The sequence below is a fragment of the Ammodytes marinus genome (assembly GCF_949987685.1).
Source record: "Ammodytes marinus genome assembly, chromosome: 1".
Classification (NCBI taxonomy): Eukaryota; Metazoa; Chordata; class Actinopteri; order Uranoscopiformes; family Ammodytidae; genus Ammodytes; species Ammodytes marinus.
Window position 1 is genome coordinate 19,880,263 of NC_137230.1, and position 20,920 is coordinate 19,901,182.

Genomic DNA, 20,920 nt, shown 5'->3' on the forward strand with positions numbered 1-20,920 from the left:
AGCTCCTCAGCTTTGAAGAGTTTGGGTGCTTATCTGTCTGGCGGATGCCCACGGAAGAAATCAAAAACCTCCGCACTAAAATGAAATGCATTTGTCAAAGGATCCCTTCATCTGGGCAGGGTAAGGTGAGTGTGTGCAGGTGTCTCAAAATATCTGAATTATTATCTACACTCAGTGTAGAGTAATACTTAGACGATAGTCTCCTGTTCATTATGTGGTGCATTTAATCATCCTATTTTTTTTAATACAGCTAAGTGCTGATCATCTCCATCTGCTTTAGCTTTCTTTCACTTGGTGTGATGATCTAAGCCAGTGATTTACTGCCTTCCAGCTCATTGAACGATTACACTGACACCTACAGGGGAGGGACATTTTATATTTAGTCACAGGCCAACTGATACAGATACAAATTTAGATTCATTGTCTTGCTGTTCCTGCCAATTCTCATAAATAGCCCTTTTGGATCTTTTCTTAGCACCCGTAGTTACAGCAAAAAGCCAATGTTTTTACTACTCCTGGACAACAAATTTATGCCCTCTATCCGAGCCGCACAAGCGGTTCATAAAACAGGAGGCAATCTTATTTGAACTGTTTAAATCTTTTTTTTAATTTATCATTTTTAGTGTTCACAATAAAACTCAATGAACAAAACAAGTAGGTTAATGATAAGGTTCTGCACTGTTAAAACCACAAGATCCTTGAGGAACCTTTGAGGGTTCTTCAGGGTACCTATACCTCGAGCAACTTTTAAGGAACGGTTATTTTCTTAGAAGACCCCATTTTTAGGGTTACTTGAGGAACACTTTGAAGGTATGTGATGAACCTTTGGAGGTTCTGCAGTAATTAAAATAATAAGATTTAGGATATATAATAATAATCATAAAAATACATGATAATTATGAAAAAGCAGGTTATGCAAGTTTGTTTTTATATACGTACAGCCCGAATTTGGTAGAAATGCTGTCAGTTGTTTATATTATAAAATCTAAATTTTCCTTCTACTCAAATATATGCCTCTAAAGAGTAAAACAAGAGACACTGAAAATTTGGAGTGGTCTCTTAATTTTTTCCAGAGCTGTATATCAGACTTTATTTCAACTATAATCATGTTGAGGGTTGAGCATGTATATTTTACAAAAGAAATACCTAAAACTCAATAAAATAGTAATAAATCCATTTATCCAAGAATTCAATACACAGGGCTTGACTTCCAATTTAAGTCAGACATTTGCCTTTTTAATTACCACTATTGGAACTTTATAGTTTGACTAAAGACCAACATTGCTCTGTTGCATATACACTATAGAGTCTCCTTTACATTCTCTGCATATATAACTCAAAGATCAAATAGATCCATAGGGCTCCAACTCCTATTGAGTTGTCATGTCAACTTCATCCATGTGAAGAGAGATTTAAGTGTCATGAATACAGGATGTTTACAATGTGGTGTTCAAGGACTCTCAGTTTCATTGGCATAGTTGGTTTTAATCAGGCACTTTGTTATCTGTCTTCACATAACAACATATTAAACATGGACTCCAGTTCTACATGTTATGTATCTTATCCAAAGCCCTTCAAAATGTGTCTCTCATTCAAATCCGACCAAGTAATTGTCATTATTTAATAAATGACTCCCAACAATCACCAAGATTCAAAGATGATCATAACCAGATAATGTTCATGTTTACAACACATAAGACGTGTGGATCAATGTGTCTTGGTATTTGCATATAAAGCAATACACAGAAAGTCTTGACTTCTTTCACTACTTACAGTAATACTGCAGAGAATTCATTTATTTTAGTGTCAAGAATGCTAATATAAACTCTGTTTTCTGCAGCCTGTGCAGGGTGCAGGATGCATCGAGAGGCTGTACAAGTCACAATATTTCATATAAGATCTGTCCATGACTGAGCAGTTAGCAGGCCGGGGTGAGAGGTTCACTTGGACCCATTTATCACAGACTGCTACTCCATGGGGTGAGGGAAAAGTTGAAAAGTGGACTCAATAAAATACTCAAATACTTTACCAAGTGCAATTTTGAGATACTTTTAGGCCAACTTCATTCAAGTATTCCCATTTAATTTTCTGCTTCTTTTACTCAAGTACATTTATCTGACAGCTACAGTCTGGTTACAAGTTATCAGCATATATTTTTATTTGTTTAAGTTATTTTACATGTAAAAGATATAATCAGAAATGTGATTAATTGTTTTTAAATTGGTTCAAATCCACCTTGACCAGCTGCAAAATCTAAATGCTTAACATATTAACATAATAATCTTATAAATATAATGTAGGCTATGATAAAACTAACGGGGGTCAGTGATGCAAGTGGAAGAACATTTAAGACATGAAATACGATTTTGCACATTGACATAATATTGCAAAAAAATTAAAAACATTTAAAAATGTAACATAGTAGCCTATACTATATAGAACTATGGTCTAAAGAATAGAAGAAAATACTGTAATACAGTACAGTACCGCATACGAACATTATTGATTCGATCAGTCCCCCCCACCTGCTCTGTCGTCATCTCGCCACGTACAATTCAACGCAACACAACTTGCTAGTCGTGTTTGACAGACAGATGAACCGACCAATGGAGATCAACGCTGCTACGCGCCCAACCAATCTTGCTGACTAGCCAGCTAGCTGCCGAGTCCGACACAGGTAGCTCCAGCAGCTGAGAGGAAAGCGGAAAGGATGAGGGCTAGTATTCACAATAAAGTGAGTATAAAAGTAACAAATATCTACGATGTTCTTTAATGAAGCTCCTAACAGTAGGCCTATGTGTAGTTTCACGAATATGTAACTGCCCTGCTCAGACTGAGAGCATACATAAGAAGCTAAGCTTCTTGATTATCATTAGCCCAATCTGTCAGTGGCACTGCTAAAGCTAACACCAACAGCTTCTTCTCTGGGTATGATTAGCTAGGCGATAATGTGTTATCCTATGCATGCAAAAAAAAGCTGCTTGGATGAGACAGCAAATGAGGACACTGGCTGTACAGCGACCCTTCAACATCCAGGGATATGTTGACTGTTTTATCTGCACTGCATCATGTAAATAATATTATAATTCCTGATTTCCAGATGTGTTGGAGGCAGGCCCTTCTCACCGGCTGGGCTGTGATGCTGGTCCAGCTGCTGTGTTCAGAGGCAGTGCCCATCAGTATTGATAAGACAAAAGTGAATGTGCCAGAGAAAACACCTCAAGAACCCCCAGCTAGTGTGGTAAGATGACACTAGTCCACACACACACACACACACACACACACACACACACACACACACACACACACACACACACACACACACACACACACACACACACACACACACACACACACACACACACACCTCTCTGTACATTAAATTAAAATTGATCACAAAGAATAATGACAGTTATTTTGTTTAACAGCCATAATAGGTATCACTGAAATTATTCTGCAGTTTTTCAGATATATCAATAGCTTAGAGAGTCAAATCTGACATTATCTGCCCATTAAAGGTAGAGTCAGCGATTCTGGAGAACGCCTGTTGTCCATGTTACGTTTTGTCAAAATCATTGAATATTTCCTCACGATCCCCCTACTTGTTTGTACTGTGGGAAGTCTGAAAAAAAATCTGGTGTTAATACACAGCCTAACTGGCATGTTGATAGCCGCGGTGGGCCCCCTTTATTTACATACCCTTTGTTTCCATGACAGTTTACAGAGCCAAGGCTATATATTAACACCAGTTTTTTCAGCGCACACACAGTACAGACAGGAGATAATCACTGTTTTTGACAAAAAATAATTTGTCAACAACCTTTCTCCAGAATTGTTGACTCCACCTTTAAATCATGATCCTGCTTCTGTAATAGATCCTTGGTCCACACATTTTTTGCTCATTACAGGTTCTGTAAAGTTAATTGTTTTCTGTTTTTTACAATTTAAAATTAAACACTTTATTTCGGGGGAATATTGTTCAGAACAATATTATTAAGAATTTCTTCAATAATTTGTGTGGGCTTTGGTCACTTGTGGTGGGCTTTCTTTTTCAATGTTATACAGCAAAGGATGAATCGATGTTCAGAAAACAAACAGCCTACTTTACTTGTTAGTTGCAGCCCTGATGCTGCGCAGTTATGTCACTGTTGTCAGCTGCTTCATCGGCAGTAAAACAGAGTTTGGAACTCAGACCAATTTAAGTGAGAGCTGGCCTGATGTCTCATTGCACTGCTATTAAATTACCTTAATCATACACTCGACTCGAAACGTTTCATCCCACAAATCCATTTTATAATCAGCGCTACAGCTCCAGATGTGGCTTTCTGAATGCACACATATTGGGATCTCTGGTTTCTGTCACCAGAAAGGTTTAGTCCATGTTAAAAATTGACATTGGCTCAACATAGTATAACAAATACCATGTAGATTATGTTTTGAGGTGAGAATACATACGCAAGCAAGGTTTTTTTTATTGGATACTAAGTCTTTAAACACAGAAGAATGGCAGCATATGGCATATTGCAGAAGGCATTTAAACAGTTTATATTTATAGTTCATTGCGTCTCTCCACAACAAACACCTAGACTGAGGTTTCATTATGTTGTTTAGCAGACACTATCTGTTAGCTGAAACCGAAGGTTTTAAGCGACATTTGATTTGTTTTATTTTAAAGGACACTGGACTCCACTACGACCGCTATCTCAGGGAAGTCATCGACTTTCTAGAGAAGGATCAGCATTTCAGAGAAAAGCTCCACAACACAGACATGGAAGACATCAAGGTATCCCGCTTTTCTTTAGTTTGATCTTATCAACAAGGAGGGAAGTTTTTTGGGACTTTATCAGGAATGTGATAAATCTTCTCGGTAAATTATGGTCAATAATACTAACCAACTAGTAGCTAAAGGATTTTCTTTTTCTTTAAGTAGAGTTTTGCTCCATTGCACCACATTTTAAGTTCAAAGCAAACTGAAAACCAAAGCTAATGTTGTTTAAGGTTTAATTATTTTATTGATTATTTCATTAATTAATTAATTACATAGACTGCTACAATCCCAAGCGTTAAATAACTCACACACTTGTGTTGCATCTTTCATGTATAATACAGAAAGGTAACCTTGCCAAAGAGCTGGACTTTGTCAGCCATCACGTCAGAACAAAACTGGATGAGTTAAAGAGGCAGGAGGTAAACCGACTCCGGACTCTCATAAAGGCCAAGCAAGACCTCGAAGGAGGGAACGGTATGTTTAGGCAACACACTGAATATTTTATTTTGATTCATAAATAAATTAAAATGCTATACATTATAATGTATAGCTATGTTTTATATATTTTACATATTTTTAATTGTGTCAAATAATTACTCCCTTACTAGACATTGCAGTGGATCACCAGGCTTTGCTGAAACAGTTTGAGTACTTGAACCACATGAACCCACATACATTTGAAGTGGATGACCTGGATCGGCTCATTAAATCGGTAAATGGCATTGCTACTTAATGCACTATTTCCCTTATCTAAACTGCCGTTGGCCTTTTTAGTTTAGTAATTTGGCACACACACACACTGTACAGCAATGTTGCGCCTTAGCACAGTGGAATGAAACAGTACAGACGATAAAACAGGATGACACACACAACGGCATCATTTGTAAGCCACCGATAATGGCAAAATAATGAACCAGACTTTTATGGATTGTTGACGGCTTAACATTCTCAACATCCAGTAAGGAAAGAAAGACAGTTGGAGGTATAGCGGAGAACAGCGGTGTCCTCACCGGTACAGGTTGTGTTATGTGACATGATTTTTATTATCAGCGCTAAATGTCAAGTGATGCTTTTTATCCACTCTCACAAAAAGTGAATAAGCTTGGGCCTTGTGTTTCAGTTATAAAACAAGAGCACATAAATGCAATTAATATCTTTTGACCCAGATGTCTGAGTGTCTCATGAGCATATACATGATAAAGAGCCTGCCACATTTTCAAATCAATGTGCACAATGATAAAAGCCACTTGGATTCATTATTTCAGACGCAATGTTAACTGTGATGGATTTCCTTATTTCAAGTATGTTAGAAGTCTTGACAAGTTGGTTTGCGCATACCAGTCTGAAACGACGGGAAATAAATGGACCCTAGGAGGAACAAAAATGCATTCTGAAATCTCATTAAACAGTACTAGATACTGAATGGGATGAGCGAACGACATGAAAAAATGTCATTGCTCTATAACTTTTAAGTAGGACATTGTACCATAACATTTAAATCAAGGTGTATTTCCAGCCCTTCTAAATATTTTCTCCCTGCCCCAAGGCCACTAACGATCTGGAGAACTTTGACAAAGAGAGACACGATGAGTTCAAGAGGTATGAAATGATGAAAGAGCACGACAGACGGGAACACCTGAAAGGTCTGGACGAGGACGATAGAAAGAAAGAGGAGGAGCACTACGATGAGTTGAAGAAGAAGCATGCTGACCACCCCAAGGTCAACCATCCGGTAAGTACACACACACACACAACAAACACACACAACACAAACACACAACACACACACACACACACACAGGGGGACAGCATGGCACACAGACCCCTTTGTTATATTTCTGCCAGTAGAAATGAACTGTTCCTGTTGAGTTTCCATGGTATTGTATTCCCAGTACTGATGTGAACTATCTAACAAATCGTTGAAATGTGTGATTTATCCGGAATGCAATTTTTTCTTCCTTGTTGCAGGGTAGCCAAAATCAACTGAAGGAGGTGTGGGAGGAAGCTGATGGCTTGGACCCTGAGGATTTTGACCCTAAGACCTTTTTCAAGCTGCATGGTAAGAGCTGACGATGTCCATTCGTGGTGCTACATAATCTGTATTGTGCACTATATAATATAATATTAATTATAATGTATAATATGATATCGGATAACAAAAAAAAAGTATTTATTCACCAGTCTTTCTTTCTTTCTATATGACACAGACACAAATGGAGATGGCTATTTCGACGAACAGGAGCTAGAGGCATTGTTCACTAAAGAGGTAAATCCCTGGCAGCTAATCATTGTGTTATTGTTTCAGTGAATGCTCTTTGCACTGATTGTTGGACGCTCTGATTTTAGCTGGAAAAGATTTACGACCCCACCAACGAAGAGGATGATATGGTGGAGATGGAGGAAGAGAGGCTACGTATGAGAGAGCATGTTATGAGTGAGGTACAGTTAGTCGCACAGTTTTTTTGTTGTTGTTCCATTTCAATAAAGACTTTCAAAATATTCTAGCATATATAACTGACACACAGCTGTTTGTCCTCCTCACAGGTGGACTCTAACAAAGACAGGCTGGTCTCTTTAGATGAGTTCCTGGTTGCTACAAAGAAAAAGGAATTTTTGGAGCCAGATAGCTGGGAGGTGAGACAATATATTTCTCACGTTTATGTTATTTTGAAGACCCTGTAAACCCAAACCCACAAAATCCTTCTAACTATGTCATTTGGGGAGTTAGTAGCATGAGTCTTAGCAATAGCATCTGAGAAGATTAAGGCATATTTATCATTTCAAATCAAATAAATTGTCATTTAAGTTTGATGAACTTGACAGGAATTAGGTTTCAATGAGGCGGGCTATGCTCTGGTTCTTATGACACAAATAGTATTTTGAAGAGGCTTTAAGAGTAACTAAAACTATTTTGTTTAAAGCTGTCAGACTCTGATGACTTTGTGTTTGTCAGACCCTGGAGCAGAACCAGGCGTACACAGACGAGGAGATGAGGGAGTTTGAGGAGCATCTTAATCAGCAGGAACAGGACCTCCATCTGAAGTCTGTAGACCTACAGAAACAGAGAGACGAGTTGGAGAGACAGCAGGAGCAGCTGAATGCCCAGAAGGTTGAACTGCAACAGGTAAGGAGTGGAAAAAATAAATAAGTCAACTATTTTAGTTCTGGAAAGTTTGCTACAGTAGCAAATAGATCTGTGTGGACTTTACTGAAAAGTGATTTCCTTAGTGTAATATTAAAATTACTTTGACTAGCCACTGTACTGTGTGCACTATCCTAATTCGAGCCAACCTTACATGAACCTCCATTGTTAACAGGCCGTCGAGCATATGGAACGGCTGAAAACACCGAAAGTAGAGCCCCCTCCAGAGGTTCACGGTGAGTGTCGACTGCATAACTCTGTTCTTTTTGATAGTTGTTTTGATCTTACAGGCTGACCTCTGAGAATGTAACACTTCTCCTTTGTTACAGTTGAAGGAAATGCTGTTCCAGAGACGCATGCATTCGACAACCAGTTGCATCACGAACAGGCCCAAGCACAAGAACATCAACCCGAAGATACACCTCAGGAACACCATGAACTACAATATCAAGACCTGGCTCAACAAGGTCTCCCCCAGGCACACCACGATCTGCCTCCAGGCCACCAACAAGCTGCACAAGAGCTGCATAACGTGCCTTAACATAATGCTGTTTGAACTTGAACGTTTTCGCAACCAGACTTCTGCAGCACCTCCATCCCAGGGTGCAGAGAAGCAGTCATTATTAGGCCCATCAACCAGCATGCCTTAGGTGTTTTGGAGTACACTCGAGAAGAAGGAGAGCCACACAAAAAGAGAATCCCTGTTGAATCGCCATTTTGACCTAGACTTTTTTTTACTTGACTATCAAGATACACCCAAACATTGTTTGGATAGGATATTCATTTACATCAACTTGTGGTGAAATTTGTTTAATTGGACTGCAAGAAACATTTTAGAAAAAACATTCTTTAAGATTCTTTTTTATTACAATAAGAGCAAAATAAAGAAAGTATAGAGCACCAGTATACATTTTGATGCCCTAACTTGAACCATTTCACTTAAAAAGTAACATTGGTAAATTATGATTATATGATTGTTCCTCAGTGTCTGGTCAGATCTTTGTAGAAAACGTTGTCTTTATTTTCATCATCTCCTGCTGCTGCTGTCACCAAACTTTAAGATAAGCAGAAATGCCCTCCTTAAACCAGATTACAGTTTACACTTTTAACAAGAAATACTTTTACCAATGACTTTTGGCTTCTTCCTTAATGTACATTCTGTTTGCCATCATAACCTGTGAGCTGGTTACCTCGCTTGAAACAATCTTCACATCACTAGTCAGATTTTCTCAAGTGTACAAAGTGTGCTCTGCCTATAAAGACATTGGGTACAGGGTTACAGAAACTAGACTTTTTTTGGCCACTGAAGCTGCTCTCCTTTGATATTGATGCTGAAATAAGTAAAGGTTTACAGGTTATGGGTTTATAAAGTAAAGATAGGTGTGGAATATCCTTCGGTTCAACAAACACTGTCCCTTATTCCCGTTCACAGCCCAAAAACCTGCAGATGATTATTATATTGGAATATTTGGTTACTTACAATATTAGTGGCCGAATGTGGCTCCTGAAATAGCAAATTTGCTTTGGTTCACTTAACCATGTGATGGGCATTTTGGATTTTGGTCTAATTGTCATGCACAAAATGTGTATGTGATGTTGTTTATTTATGAGTTGATCATGATTTTTAATGTTCAACTGATCAGTGTTGATGTTAATTAGCTCATTTAGTCAATTTAGATTAAGGCTTTTACTTTATCAAAGTATCTTGCTGAAGCAACCACTGGATTTGTTGAATTAGTTCACTTAATTTTCAATACATCAGAATTTAGGGAAAAAGCACTGAGTCAGTGTCTTTATACTGTGATAAATATTGTCTGTTGAAGTCAATGTGTGATATAGTGAAAGCCTCTAGATTTGAGTTTATTTTACATCACCATGCGTTTCCTAACCTGAAACACTTCGTGGCATATTTTCCCCCAGTTTTTTGTGTAATTGCTCTGCTACCTAGGTTGCTCTTTTCCTGTGATGTCGTGGTTTCTAGCTGGCAGACTGTGGCCATGGCAAACAGTTGTTGAAAAAGTGGCACGTAAAGGCGTCATTTGCATCCAGTGAAATAACAGGTCTGCCTTACTGTGGTTTTACTTTTTATATAATGTAGACATGGAGTACAGTTATTGTGTTGTCAGTTGTTTTTCTACATGCACCAAGAGTTCCTTTGTGACAATACTGCATCATTATTTGCACAAAAGATACATATGGTGTTATCCGATCGCTTGCTTAAAGTTAAAGCTCATTTGATAATATTGTACAGCTCATTTCAAAACAATAAATCAGTTATGTCCTTTCAGTTTATGTAACAGTTGATTACTTGGTGTATGACCTGTCAAACTCTTACAGTACAATGTTAAACTATCAGTAGAGCATGGATTATCCATACAAACATGAAAAATGTAAAGCAATGGCACCTTGTGTTGAAATAGAAAGCTTCATATGACCCCAGTAAAATGTGCCTTATTTTAAGTGATGCATTTGCCTTCAAGTCAATGTTTTGCGTTTCATCTTAAATAGCATGTTTGTTTTAATCATGTTGTACAAGCCACAAACTGCACCAATATTCAGTGAGGTTGACTTATTTTTCTACAAACTAAAATGTATCCTATCAATCAAATTCATTTGAAAGATGCTATAATTTCATATAAAGAAATCTACCCATTATTAGCCGATTGCATTGTTCTACATACAGCTTGTGGCACAGTTCCAAAAGACAGACTACTGTTACTCTAATGTGCAATTTGTTTGAAAGGCTAAGTGACAGGAAGGACCCATCTGTCCCCGTCACCAGCGATAGATAATAAAAACCATACCAATCTGACATGTAAAAGCATAATAATAATAGCATAATGAATAGAAAAATTGCTTATAACATAAAATTAAAGCAGGAATGGTGTATCATTAAACAGAAGGTAATAGAACACAACTTTATTGAAACAGTCTCAACCAATAACAGCGTACAAAGAGGTGATGGGGCAAGAGGTGGCGGGTAAAAAAAAAAAAAAAAAAAAAAAAACGGTTAAAAAAATTAGCAAAAAAAGAAAATCAAGTGCCTTTAATGAAAATTATAAGATCACGAGGAAAAGGTGGCTGACGGAACAGGGCAGAAAAAAAATCCTTCTCGTAGTATCAGATCGACAGTGGCAGGGTATTTTTTGCATTTATTTTGTACAAAAAATAAATTAATGAAATCTTTCAAGTTTACAGGAATATCTATTTGTTGTTTTATATCACACATACTTGCTGATAATCCTACATATGGTGAAGTTCAGCATTTTGTGTTAAAACATCCAGAGGATCTAGAAAGACCAAAGCAGGCTGATTGCTAAGTAGGCCAGGAGATTACCAATGAGAAACAAAACATTGTTATAAAAGTGAGCTGGGGGAAACACATTCAAAAATCCTGAATGTTAAACGTGGCGTGACTTGATGGTCTTATGGATCCTTTAGGATCGCATTGCTTGAGCATTTCCTCGAGACAAACCTCGAGGTCCTTGGGCAGCTCCTCGCTTGTAGTTTTGCTGATATCCCTCCTTCAAGAAACAAAGAAAAGATTAAAATAACTAGCCATCTTACAAATTTGTATTTTTACACTGAAAACACAAGCTACATATGAGATATTTTTAGAACATTAAGTGTATTTAAGTAAATTAATAAAGGACCCTTACCCGCTGGTAGGTGTTATTGGAATAGTCCCGAGACGTGCTAAATTGGGCTTGACCATAACCACTACTGGGAGCATTTGAGAAAGGGGGACGATAGCCTTCATATCCCCCTGATAACAAAAGACATAAGAATCAACAGTGGACTTGTGTAACTTCAACATGTATCGTGTCACCAGACCACACTATTACTGTATCCCTGTAAAACAAAAAGACTGACACTTGTACCTCTAAATCCATTGGAGGAGCCTCGGTATCCGTTAATCATGCCGCGGGCATTCCTGGGTCCACCCCTGGGCACAGCCCTGCTATTGTAGAAAGACTGTCCCGGCTGTCCAAACCCAGTGCCTGGAGAGGACTCCTCGTGGCCTCCTGCTGAGGGCATTACTTGTTCTTGGGACTGGAACCCACCAACAACTGGATGGAATAATGCACACAAGAATCTATAAGTTGTGTATAGTGCACAGGTGGTAGAGGTTAGATTCTCTGCCTGGCACCAAGGCCATTGTTTTTCTCGTAGCAAGGTGAAACTACTGACGCACAACCTTAGAAAGTGTTTACATTCTTTATGCTTAATGCTGTGGGGTGAATATAAAAGTGATGCCAAACTATGTCAACGGCTTCTCCAGTGTATGTAAACTGCTTGGTGCTTTCAGCCAAAGCTAGGGCCTCACCTGACTGTAATGTCTCCTGTTCACTGTCAGGCTGGTCTACAGAACTCTCTGACTGGTTGCTAAAGCCCTGTCCATAGCCACCAGGGAATTGGCTTGGCTGATTCAGAGGATCTGCTGGCCCATCGACGGCTGTAGGTACAGGTGCATTCATGTTAAATACCTGAAGAGAGAGAGAGAAAGTATTGTTGTTTATGTCTGTACCAAAACAATATCACAATCCTTTAGGCAGCAAGATGTACAGGTTTGGGAAACGAGGGGGCATGTCAAACGGTTGCCTGACAATGCTGCTAATAATAAATTGTATCAACTGGCCTTTTTTACTTTTTTATTGAAGAAAACACAAAGAAGGAACCTGACTTAAGGAAGAAAGTCCAAACATGTTTTGTGTCATATAGTTAAATTGGTCCAAGGTAGATTGCGTACCGCTTGCACTGACTGGAAGGGTGCTGCGTTGACATTGATGCCTCCAGTGTGGGAGGGTTTGGCGACAGGTGGGAAGGCAGAGGATAAGGGACATGGAGCGGGGGACTGCTCAGACGACAGAGATATCGCGGCCTGGGGAAGGACGAAGGAAAGGAAAGGAAAGGAAAAGGGGATTGTTGAGGTCATTGGGAGAGACGGGATCTCTATATTTTCCACCTTAGCAGTCCTTTCTACCCCACTATTACACACAAATGAATCCAATATATCCCAGTAATAGTGAGTAGACAACATCAGGACATGTCAGAGAGCATTACAATAGAACCACTGTAGCAGCGCTACATAAAACAAAATAAACTGCACTGCTCTTGCCATTCAACTCTTTAAAGCAAATGCAAAAAACAAAGTGTCAGCAACCACTTCCTGTTGCTTCCACTCTACTTACATTTGAGGATTCCTGTGTTCCAGACACCGCACTGGTTTGAGGAAGTCTGGACTCCGAGAGGGCTGTTTTGAAGAAAATAAGAAACAAAAGAAGAGAAGCCCTTTAGATTTGTTTTTACTAACTGGTGTATTATGCTTTTGGGATAATATATCAGTATTAGAATACAGCGATCCTAATCAATTAAATCTGTTAGAGTGGAGGTAAATTATCTGGTGCTCACCAGAAGGGCAGCCCATCTGCTGCAGGTCTACAGTCTGCCCAGGCTTCATCGGCACAGCAGACACAATGGCTGGGTCCAAAGCCTGGCCGTCAAACTCCAACATGGAGTCCTGGGAGAAGGAAACAAGAGTTAATGTATTGGTGGTTCATGGATCAGGTTTAGGGACGGTGCACTAACAAACTGAGTTTGGACACTACCCTTTATCTGAAAGATCCGGGTTCAATCTCTCTCTCTGAACAGAGCTGCTGAGAGCATACAGCTGTATGTCAGTATCCTTGTTTAAATCTCTTTGTTAAATATGCTTTTATCGATCCGGAGTTCTTTTAAAATTTTATTAATTTTGGTTTAATTTAATTTAAATTTAATTTTATTTACAGGAACTGCAGTGGAAAAGAGGCTAATGAGAGCTGCTACACTGAGTCCATCCCTGCAGAGGCAGACAAACGTAACACAAGCAGCAAAAATAGACTCAAAAATCTATTTGTATGCACGTTGTCTGAGCCCTTTACTTAGGATTCAATTAATGAAATATGCATTTGTGGATGTTTTCACACATGTTCACTAAATAAAATTATTTCTATATTAGTAGTTGTAGCTGCATATTGCAATAACAATATTTACTAGAAGTCATATTTTGCATTCCTGCATACAATTTATTAATTGCAGCCTAAACATTTTGTTTGCGGTGTGCGTTTGTGGTAAATCAGCCCCACAGTTCTGGGGGACTGTGAATTTGTCCTACAAAAACTGACGTTATGTATTCTACCTGCATGAAGTTGTACGTCCCTTGCATCTGGGCCATGAGGTCTTGCACTACCATCTTTCTCTCCACTGGGGCATTGGATGGAGTGGGACTGCCATGGTTCACAGTATCAGTTGGTTCTGAAGCCAGCTGGGCAGGGGGCTGATGTTGGAGGGAAGTCACCATCTATTTGACACACACATGTGACAGGCACATTTAAAAACACACAAATCAAAGGTGTTGAGAAATATACATAGTGGCAATAAGGACTGTGGTGTTACAGAAGTGTAGCATACCTGAGCCTCCGCTGTCCACTCCTCCACTTGGACATTGTCTGTACTGCTGTATGCAGTTTCTGGAATGAACTGTCTGTTTACAAACTTTAAGACAAGACAACATACTGAAAATGTTAGATGTAAAAAAAAACAGCTTTTCACTGCAAAGTTGAGCGATTTGCTATGCAGTCTATATGAGTATATACACAGTATAAATAATATAAACAGATCTCACCTCTGTGGTTTCCACTTGAATTGGCTCTGTGTATTTTTCGGTAGCTGTTACTTCTGGAGAAAATAAACAAATGTGAGGGCTGTTTTCTAATTGGGCCAAACAAATATTTCAAACACACATATTTGAATTGGTTGTTAGTTACCAGGTTCTAATTGCTGCTGCGCAGCCTTAGACTCATCCACCACAGTCTGCTCCTCTTGTTCCTCTTCCTCCTCACATGTCCCATTCTGATGAGTTTGTGTTCTGTCAAAGTAACCACTCAGCAGCACTTTGTCCAGAGTGTCCTTCAGGGACTTGTCTGGAATCAAGACAGCATGACAAGTCAGAATACCAAGAGTGGCTTAATTATATACACGTATTAATTATGTTTGTGTGTTGGGTCATCAAGAGCCATGAAAATACTTACATGTGGTCCCTGCCACAGCCTTGTCTCGACCCTCAAGCAGGTCCCACAAGTGCAGTGAAGCCTCCTCATATTGGTCAATCAACCTGCAAGTTACACAATAGGGTAAATATACAATGAATCAGTATGCTTTTGAAATATCCTTACTTATACAACACATTTAAGCTGATCATTATTATGTATCCACTGCACATAACTTGAATATTAAGCCGCGTTTCCACCACAGGAACTAGTTCCTGGAATTAGGAACCTTTGCAGGAACTACGTGCGTTTCCACCGCAGGAACTGGGGTCTAAACCGTAGTTCTCTGAACTATTGGCGCTTTTCCACTGCGTGGTATCAGCCCAACTCGACTCCACTCGCATTTTTGCCGTTTCCACCGCAAAAACATGGTACCTGGTAGCGGCTGTTTTTTTGGTATCGCCCGGCTCTAGGTTCCAAGCGAGCTGAGCCGATGCTAAAGGTGACGTCGGCAGACTGCCGGCAACTGATTGGCCAGACTACTAGCTTTACTCTGTTGTTTATATCCCAAACTCTCCGGGACTTTTCGAGTGTATTTTGTCTCGTCGCGTGCAGCCTTCTCTGGCTCTCTTTCATTTGATTTGCGTCACAGATCCGAAAAAAAAAGAAGCTCACCAAGTTGTGATGGTTGTTGTTACTTTAAACATACTGTACACGACACGAGAGGAGACATGTAGGGCAGATAGCAGTTCACCAGCTGGGACAGAAATTATAGCGAGCGATTACATTATAAGCCTCGGACTGCCCTGATTACGTCAATAAAATATTCAGGCTGAACATGACTTGCATTTGAAAACACATATCCTAAAACAAGCACAAAACAGTCAACTTTATGATGCCCTAGTTTACTTGCATAGGGATGTTCGTGATGCATGCCTACAGCTGACTAAGTGGCCGTCACACATCAGGACACCAATTCTCCCTTTTAATGGCCCATCGCAATATTCTTCTACTTCTATTAGCAAGCAGATACAAGGGGGGTATTTCTTAAACATTTTTCATACGTATTTTTGGCGGTTGGTTCTGTTAATAGTACAACAACTGCTCGTAATTTCTGCTTTGCTACTTAGCTCTGGAGTCGGCTTTCTGCCCCTTTGTATGGCGACCCCGCCCACGTCCAGGAGGTACAGTTTGTGGTGGAAATCGACCCGTGCTGCTACCAAACCAAGTTGAGCTAAGTCGAGTTGAGTCAAGTAGAGCTACATCATGCGTCATATGACCCCAGAAAAAGATCCTACTCTTTGCCTTTTATTTATTTGTACCGTCAGATGGACGCTGTTCTTCGCTAAAATATACAGAGAAATAATCTGTCCGGTGCCCGTGTGAATAGACCAGAGCAGCCACACTGCGCATTTCGCCAGCGTCACTATTCATTTCACCGGATCTCCTCTTTTTTTTGTTCACCAGACGATTGCATCTCTCTGCTGAAATAGATCGGCCTAGAGGAATAATCTGTTGATTCTGATTCTGTCGAAACTCATCATTTATTAAGTTTAGCCTATAATAAAATGACGTGCAATGCATATCTTTTACTGCTTCTCCATACATCATCAGCCTGATATCAGTGTTTCCCCCAGCGCTTTATGGCTAGGGCGGCCGCCTTAGCAACGCTAGCCCCCCACCTTGACTACCGATAGTTCCTGGTAGTTTTGGTGGAAATGTGTCTTTTGGTGGCGCTAGAATTGGCAGGAGAGCTCATACCTGACATCATAGTTTCTATCAGGTCCCACCAGTTTGTAAAACTCATCCAGGGACGTGAGGTCAGCGTCACTGAGCAGAGAGGAACCAGACGCATCAGGTCGTTTAAGGTCCTGCCTGACACTATCATCTCCCAACTGGTCCAGTAGAAACTGAAGCTCCAAAACTGTCTTCAGTCGCCGTTGTTCCATCTCCTCCCGCTGCAGCTGCTCCCGTCGTGCAGACTTCTTCACTGCCTTTTGGACCTAAACACACACACACGCGCACGCACACACACACACACACACACACACACACACACACACACACACACACACACACACACACACACACACACACACACACACACACACACACACACACACACGTTATGGTGCATTTATGGTTCCCCCTCAATTTTCACTCTGTAAATCACTGCACTTGCTAAATCTAAAATTTCTGAGGGCAGGGTCTACAAAGCATTATTGATTAATTCCCATTGCTGTTCTCTCAAAGACATGTATTAAACTTTCTTTTTAGCAGTCTGTATTCTTGGAAGTCCTGTCATGTTGGGTAATAATATGCTGCCTCACGTGTTGTCTCTGGAGTATGGGATCAGTTACAAAAGGTCATGGAAACCAGAATATGTGGAAGCAGGCAAATTTGCCTTCTGGATATTGTAGCAATTCAATGCTACTAAAGGCCCATGTCATCCAGACAACACCTTTCACATGAATGACAACCAATCAGCAAATAATTATAACTAGGAACTCACCTCTTGACCCAAAGCCAGGAAACCCTTCTGCAATTCTCGAGCAAACTCAAGGTTGTAGGTGATCTCTTGGAACTTTGTCAAGGCGTCCTTTATGAAAAGAAAATAGAGATTTGTGTATCATTATAAAACAGATTTTCCTTTTCTAGAACAGGATATAGGAACAGCTTAAGATGAACTGGCTTACAGATAGTTTGATAACACTGATATATGAAACATTTAAAAAATAATGTGTGTAAATGTAAATTGTGGATAAAATTTGATTACATTCAAATGTCAGTGTACTGCAATAAAAGAGAAATGTAAAAAAAATAAATGCCATCTTCTTATCTTACCAGTTGATCCTGATTCAGTCTTTCTCCCTTATTCTTCTTTGCCTGATAGTCATCCAGTTTGGACTGTAAGAATGTTGTGAAACACGATAATGTGAATAATTTGAGTTGAGACACATACAAAAACAACAACACATCATTGCAAAACAGAAACTGATCTCATAAACAGTAGGGAGAGAGAGAGAGCCTTCATGCAGTTTAATATGTGAAGGTGGACCTAGTCAGAGGATAAAAAGAAATCCAGACACAACTTAAGGCAGTAAGGACAAACTAGGACCAATATAGACTGAAAACTGTCTGCTGATGTTTCCTATGTAGAGCAAATGGTGCAAAATTCTGAACCAGGATTTAGCAGAATGTCTAGGACCTAGATTCTAGGTGAAATGAAAGACACGCTTCTACAGTAAACCAGTAACAGGCTAAATTCTGCAGTTACCACTGGTTACCATTCAAAATATACAAACCAGGCGACAAACAGTACAAATATTCTGACCATTGTGTATGTTTTCATTCTCGCAAATCAGTAAAAGGGATATGTCATGCCCCATACTATGTCAAAATAAACTGTAAAAACTAAAACTAAAATCTCACATCTCGCTTCAGGTTGAACAAAACACAAAGTGATGACACTTTACATTTTTTTATTGAACTTGAGATACCTTTTTCTTTTCCATGTTGCGAACTTTTTTGTCCATCACAGCAAGAACCTGCTTCATCGTCTCACAATGGTTTCCATTGCCCAGGTCTGGAGTGACAGACTGGACAGCATTGTTGCCAACCATAGCTGAAGGCATCTGAAAATGTATTATCAGCGTTAGAAGATTCAAAATGCTGTGCCACGTTCGGAAGAAAAACAACAAACACAAGCAAATGTAACTTTGGTCCTGGACAAAGGCAGAGACAATAGCGATTTAAAAAGTCTCCATTCTAAAATCATTAGTTAGTAGGCTGGACATAAGGGTTTTATTGCTGCCGTGTAAAGACAGCTGAAACGATCAAAGTCTATAATTTGTGAATACATTGCAAAAGTTCCTTTGATGAATCGCTCAATATTACTTTGGGCAAACTCTTCACTGTTCTTTGTCTATGTGTTCTAAAGCATAAGATTGAAATAAGGTTTTTAAAGCTGAAAAATTAATGTGGGCTGTCAAATTCACCCAGTCAAAGTAAATTAAATTAAGAATGTGCTGATTCATTAACAGAGTTAAATGGTGCATTATAATTAATTATAATAAAATAAGATTATGGTAAACCCTGCTTGAAGCATAGCTTAATGTTAATTAATAAATTAATATGAACAGTTGGCTAAGCTAAGTGTAAGGGTCACACAGGACTTTTGACAGAGGAGGTTAACAGAAGATAAAATGTTGGCCTTCCTATTCAAAGTTAAAAAGCATAGCTCATTTGGAGACGCCACTGATGTTACATCAGAGTCAGTTCCCTCGCCGAGATCTGTTCCCTCCTTTGCCCAACAGCGCGCGTTCACGAAAATCTCGCCCCCGAGATGCGGTGCTTTTTTAGAAAGCCATTTGTAAATCATATCAAATAAATATACATTCAATTTTTTAATTTTTAATTCCTACTTCCAATGTCTTTTTAAAAATTAAAACAAATTGATTGGTTATTTATTGTAATGGGCTATCAATTAAGGCCTTATTTTTAGATTAATGTATTCAATGCCTCTTAAGACTTTGTGTGGATCTGTAGGAGCCCAATATTCAGAGCCAAAGTCTCAACAATATTTTTGAGCGCATTCACTTTAATAGGCTATTTATATATTTAAAAAAAGTTCTGCATTTTCCATTTGTAAGCTACCTCAGTGGTCAGGCACCGCATCACGGGGGCGAGGTTTTCGTGAACGCGCGCTCCGCTGAGTGGAGGCAGATCTCGAAAGGGCAACTGAATCTGACACAACACCGGCTAACGTTACCGAAAGATGCTACCAATACGTTACTAACGGTTGGCCACGAAATAAATGCCAGTTAACGATGTAAACTCCTATTTCAGGCCTCGTACATAAGCTAGACTTACACTGGGGAAAGATAAACGTAACCCAGCACCGTCCAATTAATTTGATAAACGGGGAGCACTGGTCCTAATCTCCTTGTCCTATTGTTAGCTGAGCAGCTAGCGAGCCCATGAACCGTATGCGGCTAATGCCCCGGGTTAACCGGGTGTCAGTTTGCACTAAATACTTTTTTTTAAATAATGGGTTCGTATAAAATAAATAATGTCGTTCACAGCCGCTTAAAACTGTGGGAAAAAAGACTACTTCGGGGACGCTGCGACAACTCGTGCAGTCGTCTCGAGTAAAGACGCCTAAAAAACGAATTATTATAACACATACAGGTTAAACTGCGTTCTCTCGAAGAGGACCTGGATCCCATACCTTTATACTCTTTGTCTTCAAAGAGATGTGCCTTGTCGTATCTAACGTTAGCTGAATCAAAGCCGTCCGTATCTTTTACTTTCGGTGGTGTTTTTCCTCGAAGGATGCTCGGCTCACAGCACCCAATGACTGAGCTATCGTTAGCGGCTACTAGGACCCCTCTGCTCACCTCTAGATTGCCTGACAGTAAAATATGTAGGCTGTTAAAAATGCATATTCCCACTGAGAGACCAAATAGTGCTTCACCTTGATTGTATAATATATAGCCCATACTTGAGTGTATGGGTTAAACACTATGGTTAAACATGAGGGAACATATGTGTTGCTCACCTCTAGATTGCCTGCCAGTAAAATATTCAAAATGTACAGAGGAGCAGACTAACATTTACACTTTTACAGATATGTTTATAAATGTGTCCTGTCCTTATAAATAAAATAGAAAAGAACAATGCATGGATTAAACTTGCTGTCAATTTAGCACAACATAGTCAACAAGGTTGTCAGCCAGTATGATGTATGATGCTCATAAAATAGCCTGATGCTTTTATTAGAAAATGACTCAATAGGAAAGTGGCATAAATTGCTTAGCCTACTTTGAAAATAAGCACTGTGATCACATTTGGGTTGTAATCTCAATAGAGATCTAGCCTTATACTGTATTATGTGTTATATGGACCTGCAACTGCAATAAAGCTTTAGGCCTACATTATATAGGTATGGCACACAGCAACAGAGGACATTAATTACAAAGA

General features: G+C 39.4%; 2 protein-coding genes across 2 annotated transcripts; one reads left to right on the forward strand and one right to left on the reverse strand.

Moving 5' to 3' along the window:
- The first annotated feature begins 2,652 nt into the window (after positions 1 to 2,652).
- Positions 2,653 to 10,197, forward strand: nucb2a (nucleobindin 2a). Its single transcript, XM_080030142.1, has 13 exons — positions 2,653 to 2,734; positions 3,101 to 3,241; positions 4,676 to 4,783; positions 5,110 to 5,242; positions 5,377 to 5,480; positions 6,315 to 6,500; positions 6,737 to 6,827; positions 6,976 to 7,034; positions 7,115 to 7,207; positions 7,313 to 7,402; positions 7,722 to 7,892; positions 8,086 to 8,146; positions 8,240 to 10,197. The coding sequence occupies exons 1-13, from the start codon at positions 2,711 to 2,713 to the stop codon at positions 8,449 to 8,451; spliced, it is 1,473 nt and encodes a 490-aa protein (XP_079886268.1). The 5' UTR covers positions 2,653 to 2,710; the 3' UTR covers positions 8,452 to 10,197.
- A 131-nt stretch (positions 10,198 to 10,328) lies between these two features.
- caprin1a (cell cycle associated protein 1a) lies at positions 10,329 to 20,307 on the reverse strand. Its single transcript, XM_080030130.1, has 17 exons — positions 20,169 to 20,307; positions 18,439 to 18,573; positions 17,783 to 17,845; positions 17,451 to 17,537; positions 16,700 to 16,941; positions 14,981 to 15,063; positions 14,717 to 14,872; positions 14,575 to 14,627; positions 14,361 to 14,444; positions 14,089 to 14,250; positions 13,323 to 13,431; positions 13,103 to 13,164; positions 12,661 to 12,792; positions 12,238 to 12,397; positions 11,792 to 11,980; positions 11,570 to 11,676; positions 10,329 to 11,434 (listed from the first exon to the last, which is right to left on the reverse strand). The coding sequence occupies exons 2-17, from the start codon at positions 18,571 to 18,573 to the stop codon at positions 11,348 to 11,350; spliced, it is 1,911 nt and encodes a 636-aa protein (XP_079886256.1). The 5' UTR covers positions 20,169 to 20,307; the 3' UTR covers positions 10,329 to 11,347.
- Between the last annotated feature and the right edge of the window lie 613 nt (positions 20,308 to 20,920).